This window comes from Capricornis sumatraensis, chromosome 4, assembly GCF_032405125.1.
Source record: "Capricornis sumatraensis isolate serow.1 chromosome 4, serow.2, whole genome shotgun sequence".
NCBI lineage: Eukaryota > Metazoa > Chordata > Mammalia > Artiodactyla > Bovidae > Capricornis > Capricornis sumatraensis.
The window spans coordinates 134,625,143-134,640,667 of NC_091072.1; the positions used below are offsets into that span (position 1 = coordinate 134,625,143).

General features: G+C 37.2%; 1 protein-coding gene across 6 annotated transcripts in view; it reads right to left on the reverse strand.

Annotated features, from left to right (window-relative positions):
• The window catches only part of PLEKHA5 (pleckstrin homology domain containing A5), a 261,444-nt gene that overhangs the window by 87,603 nt on the left and 158,316 nt on the right, over nt 1-15,525 (reverse strand). For all 6 annotated transcript variants that reach the window (XM_068969980.1, XM_068969979.1, XM_068969978.1 and 3 more), the window contains 3 exons: nt 13,027-13,131; nt 10,608-10,680; nt 3,804-3,904 (listed from right to left, as the gene is read on the reverse strand). In XM_068969980.1, the coding sequence (XP_068826081.1) occupies nt 3,804-3,904; nt 10,608-10,680; nt 13,027-13,131 (279 nt within the window). The remainder of the gene's footprint in view (nt 1-3,803; nt 3,905-10,607; nt 10,681-13,026; nt 13,132-15,525) is intronic.

The following is a 15,525-nucleotide window of genomic DNA, read 5'->3' on the forward strand; positions in this document are numbered from 1 at the left end:
TTACTATCAAATTTCAAAGAAAGTGTACTTGTCTTATTGGGTTGGCCAAATGTTGGGTTTCTGATGTTATGGAAAAACATGAATGAACCTTTTTGGCCAACCCAATACATATAGAAATAAGGGACTTTAGAAAAACACCATTCAATATTTTAAAAATATACACATCTTACATTTTTTTCTCCCATCTTTATCATTTTTCATTTTCTTAAAAAATAAAAAAAAAAAAAAGAAGAAGGTTTAAAGGAAGGGAAGGTAGGAGAAGGAGGTAAGAAAAAAAGCACCTGGCCATCCCCGTTCCATGGACACACCCCAAGCAATTTCTATTTACAATTCACATCTCTCTGTTCAAGAATGTTCCACAGCAAGCAGCAACTAAAGTCACTAATAGCATTTCCCTCCTGTGGCAGCAATTTCTTCAGCCCTTAAAAGTTGCTGCTCTCAAAGCATTTTGGCTAATCATTATAGACACCTATACACAGACATAAAAGATTTATAAATGACCCCAAATGGCACTGCCCTTTAGGTTTTCTTCTCACGTATCAGAGTAAAATATAAATGCTCTAGGTTTGAGGAAGAAGCCCTATATCACCAGTAAGTGGTTTAATCTGCCTCCACCCAGAGAAGCAGATGGAAAACAGCATCATGGAGGCCCTGCTGAGGGACAGCTCCCAAGTGCAAGGACTAAGCACTCGGCTTAGCCCTGGGCCAGCAAGGCGAGGACGGACACCAGCAGTAGCTGCATGTTGAGTAGAAAACCAAGGCCAATTAATACAACACTGTAAATCAACTAGACTTTAATAAAAAAAATTTTTTAAGAAAAAAAAGAAAGAAAACAAAGGCCAAGGTGGGAGAAACATTCTTTTCTCCCCCTAATTTATTATTTTTATTTTTTTGGCTGTGCTGGGTCTTCATTTCTGCACACAGGCTTTCTCTAGTTTCGGCGAGCAGGGACTTATCATTGCAACAGCTTTTCTTGTTGCAGAGCATGGGCTCCAGGGTGCATCAGCTTCAGCAGTTGCATCACGTGTTTTCAGTACTTGCGGTGCATGGGCTTAGCTGCTTTGTGGCACATGGAATCTTCTTGGACCAGGTATCGAACCCATGTCCCCTGTATTGGCAGGCAGATTCTTATCCACTGTACCATCAGTTAAGTCCTGAAACATTCTTAATTTCCACTTAAAAATGCCTATGACGGACTTCCCTGGTGGTACAGTAGGTTAGAATTTGCCTGCCAATCCCTGATCCAGCAAGATTCCACATACCTGGGGGCAACCAAGCCCATGCAGCACAACTGCTGAGCCCAAGCTCTAGGGCCCACCCTCTGCAACAAGAGAAGCCCCTGCAATGAGAAGCCATGTACTGCAACTGGGAAGTAAACTCTGCTCACTGCAACTACAGAAAGCCCACAAAGAAACCGAGACCCAGTGCAGCCAAAAACAAGTAAGCAAATACAATAAATTCTAAACAGCCGGTGACAACTCCCTAGTAGACACTGAAAGACAAGGATAAATAAACACAAGTTATTTCAGCACAGAATGAGGCAAAAGAAAGAGTTAGTCTAAAGAGACGCAAGGAGAAGACCTGGAGCAACGGACTTCACTCTGCGATTCTGACTGTCTGCTCTATCTACAGCGTCAAATTAGCTTCTTGAAACCGTTTTTCAGAATCAAGGTGTAAATAAATTCAATAAATACACTGAGCAAATCAACTTACAGAACCAACAAATACCACTTGACTGTGGAAGGGGTATAAAGTTGTATATGGAAACTCTGAGAAAGAATCAGCTCAAGCGCTATACACTGTTAAAATGATTAAAACCACCAGAGTCTCTAGACTAAGGGGGGTTTTGGAGAGATGGATAAAGACCCACTGCACATATCTGTGAGGAGTGGAAGGAATGCTGGGCTGGCGCTCACAAGTTACAGCTGTGGCCAGGCTCAAGACACTAACAACCCACACCCAAGCTTGCAATCTGTCAAATGGGAATATGATGGCAAAGTTCCCGATTTAGCTTTTAAGTTCCACAGTGCTGTTCAGCATTTGTCTCTATTTCCTACTTACCACTGTGAAAGCAGCAGGATCAACGCCAACAGACTTAGTGGTAAACATGGCTCATAAATTCAGAGAAAACAACACCGTGGAGGAGAGAATTTGAAAACAGAAATCATTATTCTTGTTACAGATAAAATACAATCAAAATTTAACTGAATAATTACAGAGGCAATATACTCATACATGGTCACTTTTATTGCTATTTTAACATCATATTTATTGACATTTTCAAAAATCTCTATATATATATTTAGAGTCAAAGATCTGAGCAAAATGTCCTGTCTAGTACAAATTCAATAAACATTTGCTAAGTTGATGAGCAAATAAAAGAATTTAAACCAGTGCCCCAGTAACTGTCAGTATCAGAGAGTTTGGCATTATACTTTAACATGTTATTATTTTGACTTATTGGTATTAAACGTTGTTGTAACATACTGAAATGGGTAGCTTATGTCTTCATAGCCAGCGGTCTTTGTTCGGAAATGACCTTCCAGTTGAGGCCACCCACAACCCTCCCACCACTCTGCCTCTCCCCTTCTTTTCTCTGTAATTAAAAATGCAACATGTTAACCGGCCAAAGTTGTAGCTCAGCTGCAGTCCTGACTATTCTTTAAAAGTGGATAGGAATTACAGATTGACTCAATTTTATAATGGTACACACATTTTCATTGTTAAATAACAGCATACGTTACCCTTATATTCCCTCTTTTCCTTAAAATGAAAATTTTACATTAAACCCCTTAAGAGTTCTAAATTTAAAACTGACTTAAAAAAATAGGTGACTTCCGAAATTTATTTCAGCCATCACCATAAAGCAAAGAATGTAGCATGGCTTTTGAGAACACTAGCAACAAAATAACCAACTTGGCATTAAAGGGGCTTCTTATTTGGGGGTGCTCTACCAGCACATCACAGATGGGTGGGTATTATTAGTTAGGGGAGGTGAGCTACATTCTGCTTAGATTTAATAATAGGTTTAATGTCTCATCTTCAATAGGCTCTCAAAACTATCTGATGTTCATGATGTACTTAGATCTAAGAGTACTTTTGCAAATATTCTCTAAAATCATGAGTGCACATGTATGAGGTTAAAAAACATATTATCCCCAAATTTATTATGAAAAAATTCAAATACATAGAAACTTTTAAAGAACAATAAAATGATCACCAGGATACCTACAGTTATATCTATCAATTATTAGCATTTTAACATATTTGCTATATCTAGCCTTTTTGGCACCAGGGACCAGTTTCATGGAAGACAATTATTCCACGAATCCAGGGAGGGATGGTTTCAGGATGATTCTCATAAGGAGCCCGCAACCTAGATCCCTTGCATGCGCAGTTCACAGTAGCGTTCAAGCTCCTATGAGAATCTAATGGCTCTGCTGATCTGACTGGAGCTGGAGCTCAGGCAGTAATACAAGCAATAGGGAGGGGCTGTAAATAAGGTGAAGCTTCACTTGCTTGCTTGCCTCTCACTGTCAGGCTGTGTGGCCTGGGAGTTGGGGACCCTGATCTAGAACCTCTTCAAAGTGGGCATAAAAGACACCTGGCCCTTTAATACTTCAGCATGTACTTCTTAGTAATTAAAAGGACACTCTTCTCCTCGACCCTAAGACCACTATTGTATTTTAAATATTAAAAATGACTGTAACTAAAAGGTCTTTGTGATAATCCACAGTCAATATCCATTTCTTAACCAATTCAAGATTCAAATTCAGAAAAAAAAAGTATAACTATGTCCTTACCTTAAAAGCATATTTGCGATTAATGTGATCCTCTGAGGTAAGCAGAGCTATCTGAAAACTGGGCAACAGTATGCTTCCCAGAATACCCTCTTCTTTCTCATCTGAGAGGTAATTGAACATCTGATTAGAATTCCAATGTTCTCATGAAGCAGAATAAATTTTCTCAAAACTTATTTTGACAAAACCAAAAGACTTTCACATATAAATTCATGTAATTCATGTACTATATTGTAAGGTTTTAAGAGAAAACATTAAATAGTGGAGTATATATATACTGCTTTACTTTCAACAAAATTCCCTGTCTCAAGCAAATCAGAACTTGGCCCACATGTGAGAAAAAGGTCAGTTGGACACAGAAATGGCATACCTTTGTTTGGCATATAGACTGCATTCTACAAAGTCCTCTGACATGTGATTCACTGAAATTACATTAGCGTGTAAGTGGTAACACTGAAAATTTACAAAATGAATCCACCCACGTTTCCCATAGGATTTAAACGGGCAACCATTTTAAAGCCCAGATAGGCATGACTCTCTCGACACAACCTTCAGACTTTGTTCCATGTCTCATCAATGAAGCCTTTCTTAACTGCTTTATTTCGAAGTGCTTCCATCCTGATTTGTCCCAGAACCTTCTCTTCTCTTTCTGGAACTCTACCACAATGACCCTCAACATCTGTCCCAATACCTCTGAAACACTGTATGTTTTATTTTTTACTTATCATCTGCCTCTCCCCGACTAGAATGTAAACTCCACGAAGACACTTACAACAATAGTAGATGCTCAAACATTTTTGAATACATGAATATATACACATAAAAACATCTTTTAAACTATGCTAGAAAAATTATATGCTTCTTAAACATGCATCCTTGAAGGGTTGTTTTTACCAGTCACTATGATACACAATAGAGTTAGGAGAATAAATCACAGACCTACAAGGCAAGGACATAAAATATATCTAGGAAAATGTCAAAACATTCATTCTGGAACAGTATAGAGTCACATTATTAACTTGTTGCTTGGGGGCAGAGACGTCTATGAAACTTGAAATATATAGTACATTGTTAGAGACCTGTAAGACAAGTTAATAAAGCTATGCATTCAGCTGGTGAACTCAGCAATGAGAAAAATCATAAATTAGAAATAATTCCTTTTATTATGCTTGCCGTGTTTATTATTATTATTATAAACTTAACAAGGGATTTCATTTATTTTCCTCTCATTTCTAGAATATATGTTAAAACTTCCAAAAGAAAAAAGTCACATTAGAGGTTAATTTCTGTAACTCTTCTCATAACACTGGAACAAAATTTTGCTTTTACTATATTATACTCATTCATTAGTTCTCTAATACAAGACAGAATGAACAAAAGTGCAGATTTATTCTGAAAGGCAAAAAAAAGGAGGGGGGCAGAAAGCAGATAACAATTATGAAGAATGACAATTTAAAAGAATGAGTCATATTCTAATCTTAAATTCAATTTTATGTTTATATAAAACATATAGTCAGAAACAGCTCATGAAGTCATCTTTATTAAAAAATCATTTTTTATCAAATAATAAATGCTTCTATGTTGCATAACTTGAAAATTGACTTTCCTAAAGTTATTTCCGAATATGCAGAGGTAATAAGCATAGGGTGACTTCACCAATTATCATGGACTGTTTCCCAGTCGGATTCTAAGTAGCGGTAAGATCTTGCCAAGCTACCGGATGCTGGGTATCTCAGTGTCATCTATCACAAAAGTGAAGAAAACAGGACTTGCCACAAAGGAACGTGCTGTGAAGGTTAAATGAGTTAACAGACATAATGACTGCAATGATGCACTCAGCCCACGCTACGAGTTCAGTAACAACTGCCATTATTATATAAAACTGAAGGCATATGAAATCTTCATCAAATGACTATCCAAAGAGTCATACGCTAGATTACTTACATGTTCTTGAAAGTGAAAGTATTAGTTGCCCAGCTGTGTCTGACTCTTTGCAGACCCAAGGACTATAGCGCAGCAGGCTCCACTGTCCATGGCATTCCCCAGGCACGGATACTGAAGCGGGTAGCTATTCCCTTCTCCAGGGGATCTTCTCTACCCAGAGACTGAACCCAGCTCTCCTGCATTGCAGGCAGATGTTTTACATCTGAGCCACCAGGGAAGCCCTGAATGTTCTTAATCACGGCATGCTTTTAGTTCTCTACCTAGGTAACTGTCTTAGTTTCAATCACCCAGAGGGCCTTGTACTCTGGTCAAGCCAAGGGAAGGTAATTGATGTTTGTAGAAAGAATGAACTCCTTGTCGGGGACTGGGGGTCAGCCAGGCCTTTCCCGGACTGCAGGGAAGCCTAATTCCTCCTTCTGCACGGTCCCACTTCTCTTCCTCCCGAGCCCCAGGTCCTGATACCAAGACCACGCCCCAGTAAGCCTCTTGCACACTGATCTCCATCTCAAGGCTTGCTTCCTGAGGAACACAACCTGGGACAGGAGCCATAAGAATCCCAACACGTTAATGGACTCAAATGATATTTTAGTCTACCATTTCTTCTTCTGCTTCAAAGAAGTTTGGGAACAACATAAGACATACATACAATTACAGTTTCGTGTTCAATACAGGGGTTTAAATTTACTAGAATGACAAACAAATGTCTTTCATGCCTTGATTTACTTTTTAGCCTTTCCTCTTGCTAGGTCTTCAGGTATAATCTTTATTCCTTAGGCTCTATGTGTTATTCCTTAAGCTCTATGTGTTATTTTGCAAACATGCCATGCTCTCTCATGCTGTGTATGTACAAACCAAGTTATCTGTCTCTAGATCAACCTTCTTTCCTGACCCCTTTCTTGTACAGGCCTGGTCAACAGTCGTCAACACAACTGAATACTACAACATTCTTTCTCAGACTCCTTCAACTAATCTGTGAGCGCCATAAGGAGAGGAGTCTATATTGTTAATTTCTGCATCTTACCACCTATTAAGATGTCTGGTGCATCAAAAGAGCTCACTGCTGGCTACTACCCTAGTCTGAAGCCACCATTATTTCTACACAATGTTTCCTTCCTTCTACTTTATAACCTGTTCCCTAACAGCAGCTTGGGGATTCCCTGATAGCTCAGTTGGTAAAGAATCTGCCTGCAATGAAGGAGACCCTGCTTCAATTACTCGGGTGGGAAGATCCCCCAGAGAAGGGATAAACTACCCACTCCAGTATTCTTGGGCTTCTTTTGTGGCTCAGCTGGTAAAGAATCTGCCTGAAATGTGGGAGACTTGAGTTTGATCCCTGGGTTGGGAAGATCCACTTGAGAAGGGAAAAGGCTATCCACTCTACTATTCTGGCCTGGAAAATTCCATGGGCTATACAGTCCATGGGATTGCAAAGAGTCGGACACAACTAAGAGACTTTCACTTTCACTTCAACAGCAGCTTGAGTGAGCTTTTCGAAAATGTAAATTAAAGCACATCACTCTTGTGATTAAAAATATACGGTCACTTCCTTGTGGCATTTTGGGCAGAATCTAACCTCCAATAGCATCCTACATGGGTGTGATCTCCACTTCTCCCATTCATCTCCTTCCCTACCACTAACCCTAGAGCTTGGGTTACTGGTTTCTTCCTGCTCCTTCAATACGCCCAATACTTTTCTACCACAAGGCCTTTGCACTATTGTCCCTCCTGTCTGGAATACTCTGCTTCACTCCAGCTCCTTCTTGTCATTGGGATCTTGCTACCTGAACCATCTGCTCAGAGTCCTCATCCAAACGGGCTCCTGCCCCGTGACCTTCTTTCGTATCATGACCTTCTCCTCCTAAAAGCACTTACCGTCGTCTTGTTTATTTATCTGAGTGGATCCACTGTCTCCCTGACCTCTCAAGATTGCAAGCTTTATGGAAGCTTTCTTTCATTGCTATTTTAATAATACCTGGAATGAACCAGGTCTTGCTCAATAAATATTTGCTGAGTGAATTATATCCCGTGTTAAATTTCATCAATAGACTGACTACAGAACAGAGCAATTTCTGTGCCTTATCACAGTGTTCACAAAATGCCTGGTGTTTGGTAAAGAACACTGAGAACCTGGGCTTCCATCTGGTATTGGATGCTATTCTATTGTTAAAAAAAAAAAAAAAAAAAAAGGCAGCAAAGCTCTTATTCTCTCACTGTATTATTTCCCGTATCTGTAAAACACAGACTGACCTGTTAAAAATGTCTGACAGCACAGTCTAAATAGAATATTAGATGCTTGGACAGATACAGAAGAAATGAATGGGGCTGCTGTATTCAATGCACAAGGGAAGACCGAGATTAGGTATTCTCTAGCGGTGTAATGGTTAGGACTCTGTGCTTTCACTGCTGTGGGACCAGAGTTTGAGCCCTGTCAGGGAGCTAAGACCCTACAAGCCCCATGGTGTGGCCAAGAAAAAAGAGAAGGTAAGATTTGGGTGGGGCAGAAACTTGTGGTGAGGGTGCCTGGGTACAAATCCTGACTCTTGAGACTTGCTAGGGGAGACCTGAGGTCAGCTACTGGCCCTTGCTGGCCTTAGTTTGCTCCTGTGTGACTGTGTAGAATAAGATTTGCCACCTTATCAAGTGGCTATGCTGGGAAGATTCCCCTAGAGAAGGGAACGGCTATGCACTCCAGTATTCTTGCCAGGAGAATTCCACGGACAGAGGAGCCTTGAGGGCTACTGTCCATGGGGTCACAAAGAGTCATACACAACTGAGTGACTAACACTTTCACCTTCACGTTCAGCTGGCTGTGAGGAAGAGACGTAGATCATAATGCTATGTGCTTAGCAAATGGTAAACACTCTAAAAATTGCAAGTTATTATGACCTTTTCACTAACATCTGAGTTTTCATTTAAAATCTAACATTTCCTGTTGATAAAGTAACAAAAGTATAGTATCATATGCTTCTTTCCAACCATCTGAAGAACAAGAGGTGAGTTAAGTGATATTTCTTTCCTTTCTATATTTTCTTCTTTTTCATATTCCTCCTGTCTAGGGAAACTGCACTATAATTAATAGATGTATTGAACATAAAACACATATGTTTAAAAATAATATGGAATCTCATACTCAACATGGCTTTGGAATTCACCTTTACTTTTTTCAAATTACATTAAAAGTTATTTTATTTTAATAAACGTGATGAGTAGCAAGGACACTTCCATAAGCAATAATAATATCAAATGGCAAGGAATCTAGTGTTCTTTCTGTTGCAAATTAACATTAAGAAATTTCTTGTATGAGAAGCAGCAAACATTTTCTTGTTCTTAAAAGTTCTAAATTTAGTCTACAAAACATACTGAAAAAAAGAAAGAAAAGTACAAATTATAAGCTTAGGAATAATGTATGAGTTACAAACACTGACTTTCTAAGACTGGGAAAACCTTTAAAGAAAATTTTAAGTCTTGCACTTAACTAAAGATAATACCACAATTGCAGCCCAACCAATATCTCTACGCCAAACATGAAATTTTATAGGTTTGGTTAATTCTGACTCAGCAGTATTTCTCAACCTCGGTATTCAGTGGGGGAAAAAAAAGATGAATATAATTCTAGTAATTTCAAATTTTGAAGGTCAATTTGCATATGCTGCTTCGATAGGTGACCACCGAATTCTGTCCCACCTTTTCTGGGGGGACAGTCACAAAGTAAATTTAAAAGCGGCTAATAGGCTCTAAAATCCTACTGTATTTTGCGGTATGTAAATTGGTAATTATATACTGACTGATTCCAACCAGATTCTAAAGTACAGAAGAAGGGCTGACTGTCCAGATTCATGATTCCATACTGCAGCTGAAGCAAACTTCCAGGGGAGCAGGCACATGCATCCTTGCACTGCTACACACCAGCTCCGCGGGAGCTAACGGATCCACAAGGCACCTGAACGGGGACTGCTCTGGACTCTGACTCTGCATTAACCAACAACTTACTAAAGCCTACAAAAACACTAAAATAAATGAGAGAGAGGTATAAATGAAGACTGCTTTTAATAATACCTTTATTTCTTCTCCATCAATAGCCTAATTTGTAGGCTATTAATCCCTTTTGCAACTTTCTCATTTCAAGGGGGTTGCCATTGTTCCAAAGAAAAGTGTGTGTGTGTGTGTGTGTGTGTGTGTGTGTGTGAGAGAGAGAGAGACAGAGAGACAGAGAGACAGAGATAGAGAGACAGAGAGAGGGTACTGGAAGGGATCATAATAAATAAATTCTTTGCTATTTTTCCTATTTGCTAATACATCATAGTAGTGTCTAATGCTCTAAAATCATATGCTGGGGAGAATGGGGTGTCTAGTGGACCAATGGCTAGATGTGACAAAACTGACATATAAAAAGAATCCTATCAAATTAATGTTTCCTTATCTATTAGGCACTGAATTCAAGGATAACATTATAGAGTGAATACTCACATGCTCATCATATAAACAAATCAGGTTGGCAGAAAGAGATTACAAAAACCAGACCAAAACTAAGACCATTCAGTTTGAAGCCCTATATTGCCTTCTGTCCCACCTTATTTACTTCAAATTACATATGTCAATTGGAGAAAGGAATGACAACCCACTCCAGTATTCTTGCCTGGAGAATCCCAAGGACTCTCACCAGAGAAGTCTGGTGTGCTACAGTCCATGGGGTCACAAAGAGTTGGACATGACTGAGTGACTAACACATACATATCACACATATCAAGAGTTTCTTGATATCAGTTTGTTGATAATAAAATAGTAAAAAGATTTCTAATTTTTTTCTTCGAAAGAGTATCTGATGCTTCACATATATTCTACAGTTTCTGGTAGTAAACTCACCTCTATAATAAAAGAGGCAAAGATCAGAAAGCACGAACCAGCGTTTCTTCCATAGCTTCATGCCAGTGCTGTCCTGAAAGAAACCAGCATGAAAAAGGATTATTTCTTTTTCATTTCAGAAAGTGAAAACTCATTTCTGGTGCATTTGTTTAAAATAAGCTCTTAAAACAAGGTGTGTTTGATATATGCTGCACAGAAATCTAACTAAAACCCTAATCAAAATTTTGGGGCAGTTTTCCAGGGATTTATAACATGGTAATGTATTTTTAAGTACACTGGTCTTTGAAGAATAATACTGTCATGTAAAAAGGAATTCTGTTGAAGCGGTTTGATTTGGTTTCATATTTGCAAGCAATGTGAACACGTCTGCTAGCATGAGAATAAGGTGATTGTGCAGTAGGGTGTGCATTCTGGTAAGCCAGATTTAATAAATATGTTAATCTTCAACACGAAGAAAAGTGTGTGATTTGAAATTATTCCAAAGGTAATGTGATTTAAAATGATTGTGAATAAAGGAACCTTAGCATACAAACATATTTAATAAACATTTTTTTCTTCTTACATATCCAGCCTAGGTTTTGCTTATCCTGCAGAAGAGAGTACCCACTTGGCAGCTTTTTCTAAGTAATTTAGGTAATAAAAATACCAAGCTCAAACAAAACTACAATTTAAATAAAAATTACCTTCCCACATGCAATAAACCAAAACCATAGGAGAAAATGAAACACAGACACACACAAACACAGACATAAACAGGTAAAAAAGATGCCAGTTTGTACGTGTGTTGATTAATATTTCTCAATTTATTTCTAGTTGTGACCATCACGTAAGGATGGCTTCGGAACTGAAGCAGTTATATGGGTAAAAATCTCTTAAGTAAGAGATTTCGTCCTTAAAATTTACAATTACACTAAAGAAAGCACCCCCTTCTCAAATATGCATTTTTAATTTCTTAATTAACTATTTCTTTAGTATAAATAATTTCAAAGTTTAGATTTTTAAGCAGTTCTACAAATATTCTCTGTAAGCTACACACCTATTACAGAATAAGTACTCAGGAGTAGAGAAACTTGTTGGTAGAGCTTTGGCAATAATTTTAACCAAGGGATCAAGAACTAAGAACTGCAATCATTTTAAGAAAGGAGTTCCATATCCTCTATAAAGCTCAATATCACATTTAGCTATTTGAACAGAATTTGGACTCATTAGAAAGTCTAGCTAAAAATCTTTCAGCTTGGATAAGTTTAAATGTCAGATGGTTAAAATATAGTTAAGTGATCTTTAAATAAAAATTAAAAGTTGGTATCCAAGTTACACACTCAATCAATGCAGTCAGAAATTGGCAAAATTAATTTGCTTGAATGGGGATTTTCTGGATTTTAAGTGGGTCTACTTCCAATACGTTAGATTAGTTGCCATCCAGTTGTCAGGTTGAATGATGTCTAATGAATGTTTCATAACGACCTCATTGGGAATTTTAATGAATATAATTATTAGGTCATCTGAAAGCAATTAGCATTATTTGACAGAGTAAATTAGCACTATTAATGAACTAATATTTAACTAACACCATGTGTGCACATGTAGAATCAGAAAGACAGAACAAAGGAAGATAAAGGTCCTGAGTGCAGTTATCTCAGTTATCTGGAGGTCATTTATTTGAAATCCAGATGCAAACCAGAAAGTGAAAAAGAAAACAACAGCTTCTCAGCAATCAAAACAGATGCCACCAAGTTCAATGTATACACATCCTTACCAATTACAAAACTAACAAGGTTCCAAAAAAGCTTAGTTACCAGGTTTTCCAGATAATGGAACAATGTAAACCCCTACTTATCAGGGTATAAGAGTGACCTATGCCTGGGCAAGCAGATAAACAAGAAAAGGAAAAGAAAAAAAAAAGGAGACACTTGAAAGAGTAGTTTTGAGGGCATGGAAGCAAAAATCTGCAAAACTCAGAAAAATCTCAAATTACCATCAAATTTCTCTATAAATCAAAGCAGAGAACTACATAATTGTACCTTTTTATAAGAACAGAAAAATGAACAACTACTCTGTATTTTTTCCCACTGAAAAAATATTTCTGCCTAGAAGATCTTAGCATGTTATTCCTAACATTTTCATATAACATACACTTAATTTCAAATTTTGAAATACCTCTCTCTCTCTGTCACACACACACACACACACACACACACACACACACACACACACACAATATCTCTGTTCCAGGTAACACCCATTACTTTTTCTTTTTTCACTGTTTCCCTAACACTCTTCATAGTAATAAAAACGGAAGAACCTGGATGATTAACTATACAGTTTCTTCTCCACTTTATACAACTGTCTTAGGACCTTCAGCTGAAAAGGCTTCTTTATATTTTCTTCTTTTGTCACATCAAACAGGGGAAAAAAATACCTGTTTATAAAGCCAACCTCGTCTGACCACAGGTGCATTAGGATTCCTTTTAATTGAATTTGATCTCTTCCCAAAATTATGAACTTTTTTTGAGGCCCGTGAAGTCTAAAAAAAAAAACCAACAGAAAATATGGTATTAATGCCTAGATATTGAGTTTACTTTTTATCTTTCTAATTTTAAATCTCTTTCCAGATTTCTTTGAAACTTCCAGGATTTAATCTTTTCAGATGAATTATTACAATTCTGCTTTTGTGTCTTAGATGTTTCAAGTATAAGAATTCTGCACAAAGGCTTTTCCTCTTCAAGGATATTACAAAAGGATCACATATTTCTCTCCTTTAAAATTTTCAGGAACAATTTTTTAAAAGGCACAGTGTATGGCAGTATTTTGCCCTACCTGACAAATAAAATGAACCTTCAGTAAAAATTATATTAATGCATTTTAAAGAATAAACCAAATGACAGAACTTTTTGACTCATATCTGCAGTTAACAGTGTTGTCCCAATTAAAGAAAGTCAACAGTGTCAAGTTACAAGAGCAAATCTCACAGATAAAATATAAATAAACATATCACATCAAATCAAAACAAGACTGGAAGGAACTGCTTAATGTCATGTAGTGTTTTCTTCTTTAAGGACAACTCTGAACTTGAATGATGCCAGCCAGATGGTGTTTACCACATTCTTAAAAGTACACATAATCTTTTAAAATATTGCTATGTTTAACCCAGACAATTTATCTTGGTCAGAATGATAGCGGTAACCAACAAACATAAAGACAAAAGAAGCTGAATTTCAATTCCTCTGTGAAAGTAAGTTGGAGAAGGAAATGGCAGCCCACTCCAGTGTTCTTGCCTGGAGAATCCCAGGGACAGAGGAGCCTGGTGGGCTGCCGTCTATGGGCTCGCACAGAGTCGGACACGACTGAAGCGACTTAGCAGCAGCAGCAGGGAAGGTAAGTAGTATCAATTTATCTCTTATTTTTAAACTTACTAGAATCTTTGGAAAGCTAGCACATTTCATTAAAACCTCCTTTTGTAAAACTTATATTAGTACATAATAGAATTTTAAGGTCCAATATCAACCATGGCATTTTTTTTTCTGGGTAAATTTTAATTTCCTCTTGAACAAATAATGCATAAAAACACAGTATAGATCTCAAACAGTACAGAAAGATGTCGAAGGACCAGACTACTTCTCACCTCTAGACACCAGCATTCAAATAACCCAAATACAACTCTAGGCAACTAATGTCACTGTGTATACATGTGTGTGTCTATTCATGTAAACAACTCTTTTCATAGTTACAGAATATCTTTCTTTCCCCCTCAAATAACTGCCTATGTAACACTTTCTCCTCAGGATTCTTCTTTTATTGTCATGTAAGTTATCAATATTATGCGCGCATGGTAGTTTTCTGTGGCTGAATTTCTCATTCTCTCTTTTGACTTCTGGGATTTGTTGTATTTACACAGCGCATCTGCATTCTGAGTTGGCTGTTTTGTTTTTGTTAAGCGCACTATGATGCTCAGTTATCCTTTATGTCATATACAAAATAGAAATAATTTACATTATTTGAAAATCTATACTTATTTTAATATTCTACAATATTTCATTTAAAAAACCTTAACTAGTATTTCTTTACAGTAACCATAATTTACTACTACAACTGTTTTACTATTATAAAATACATAAGTATTTTCTAAATAAATAAAGACAATTCTTTTATCATCCTTTGATTCTCTTGCTATCCTTAATTTAGGCACCAAGCAGTAACTTTAAGGCAACTATTTATTCAGATTAGCAGATTATCTAAGAGTTTGAAGACATTTTTATATTAAAATGCTATACCAAAACATTAACATTATGGTACAAGAAGCAATAACTATAAATTATTATAGCCACACAAGTCTGGTATCATAGATTAAAGAGTATTTTTGTTTCTGATTACAAAGAAAAACCATCCACTTCTGTATCCATATGGCTATGACACTTTTCACATAATGAATTCTAAATATTTCAGTCATCAAGCAACTGACATAGGGTTTTGAAACCTTTTAGCAGTAATGGATTCTACATTAACAAAATAGTATAATATAATATTATAGAATAAAATAATACTATAGAATAAACTAGAATATATATATCATTCTGAAAGTGAAGTTGCTCAGTCGTGTCCGACTCTTTGCAACCCCATGGACTGTAGCCTACCATGCTTCTCTGTCCATGGGATTTTCCAGGCAAGAGTACTGGATTGAGTTGCCATTTCCTTCTCCAGGGGATCTTCCTGACTCAGGGATCGAACCCGGGTCTCCCGCACTGCAGGCAGACACTTTATCCTCTGAGTCACCAGGGAAGCCATACATACCAATCTATCTTTCTAGGCATACTTAATAATGGGATTTCTAGGTCATTGAATTAATCGTCACTTTTAAAACTTAAGTTGATTCAATAAACTGCCACTGTCTCACACAAACATCCATTATAATTGTAAAACA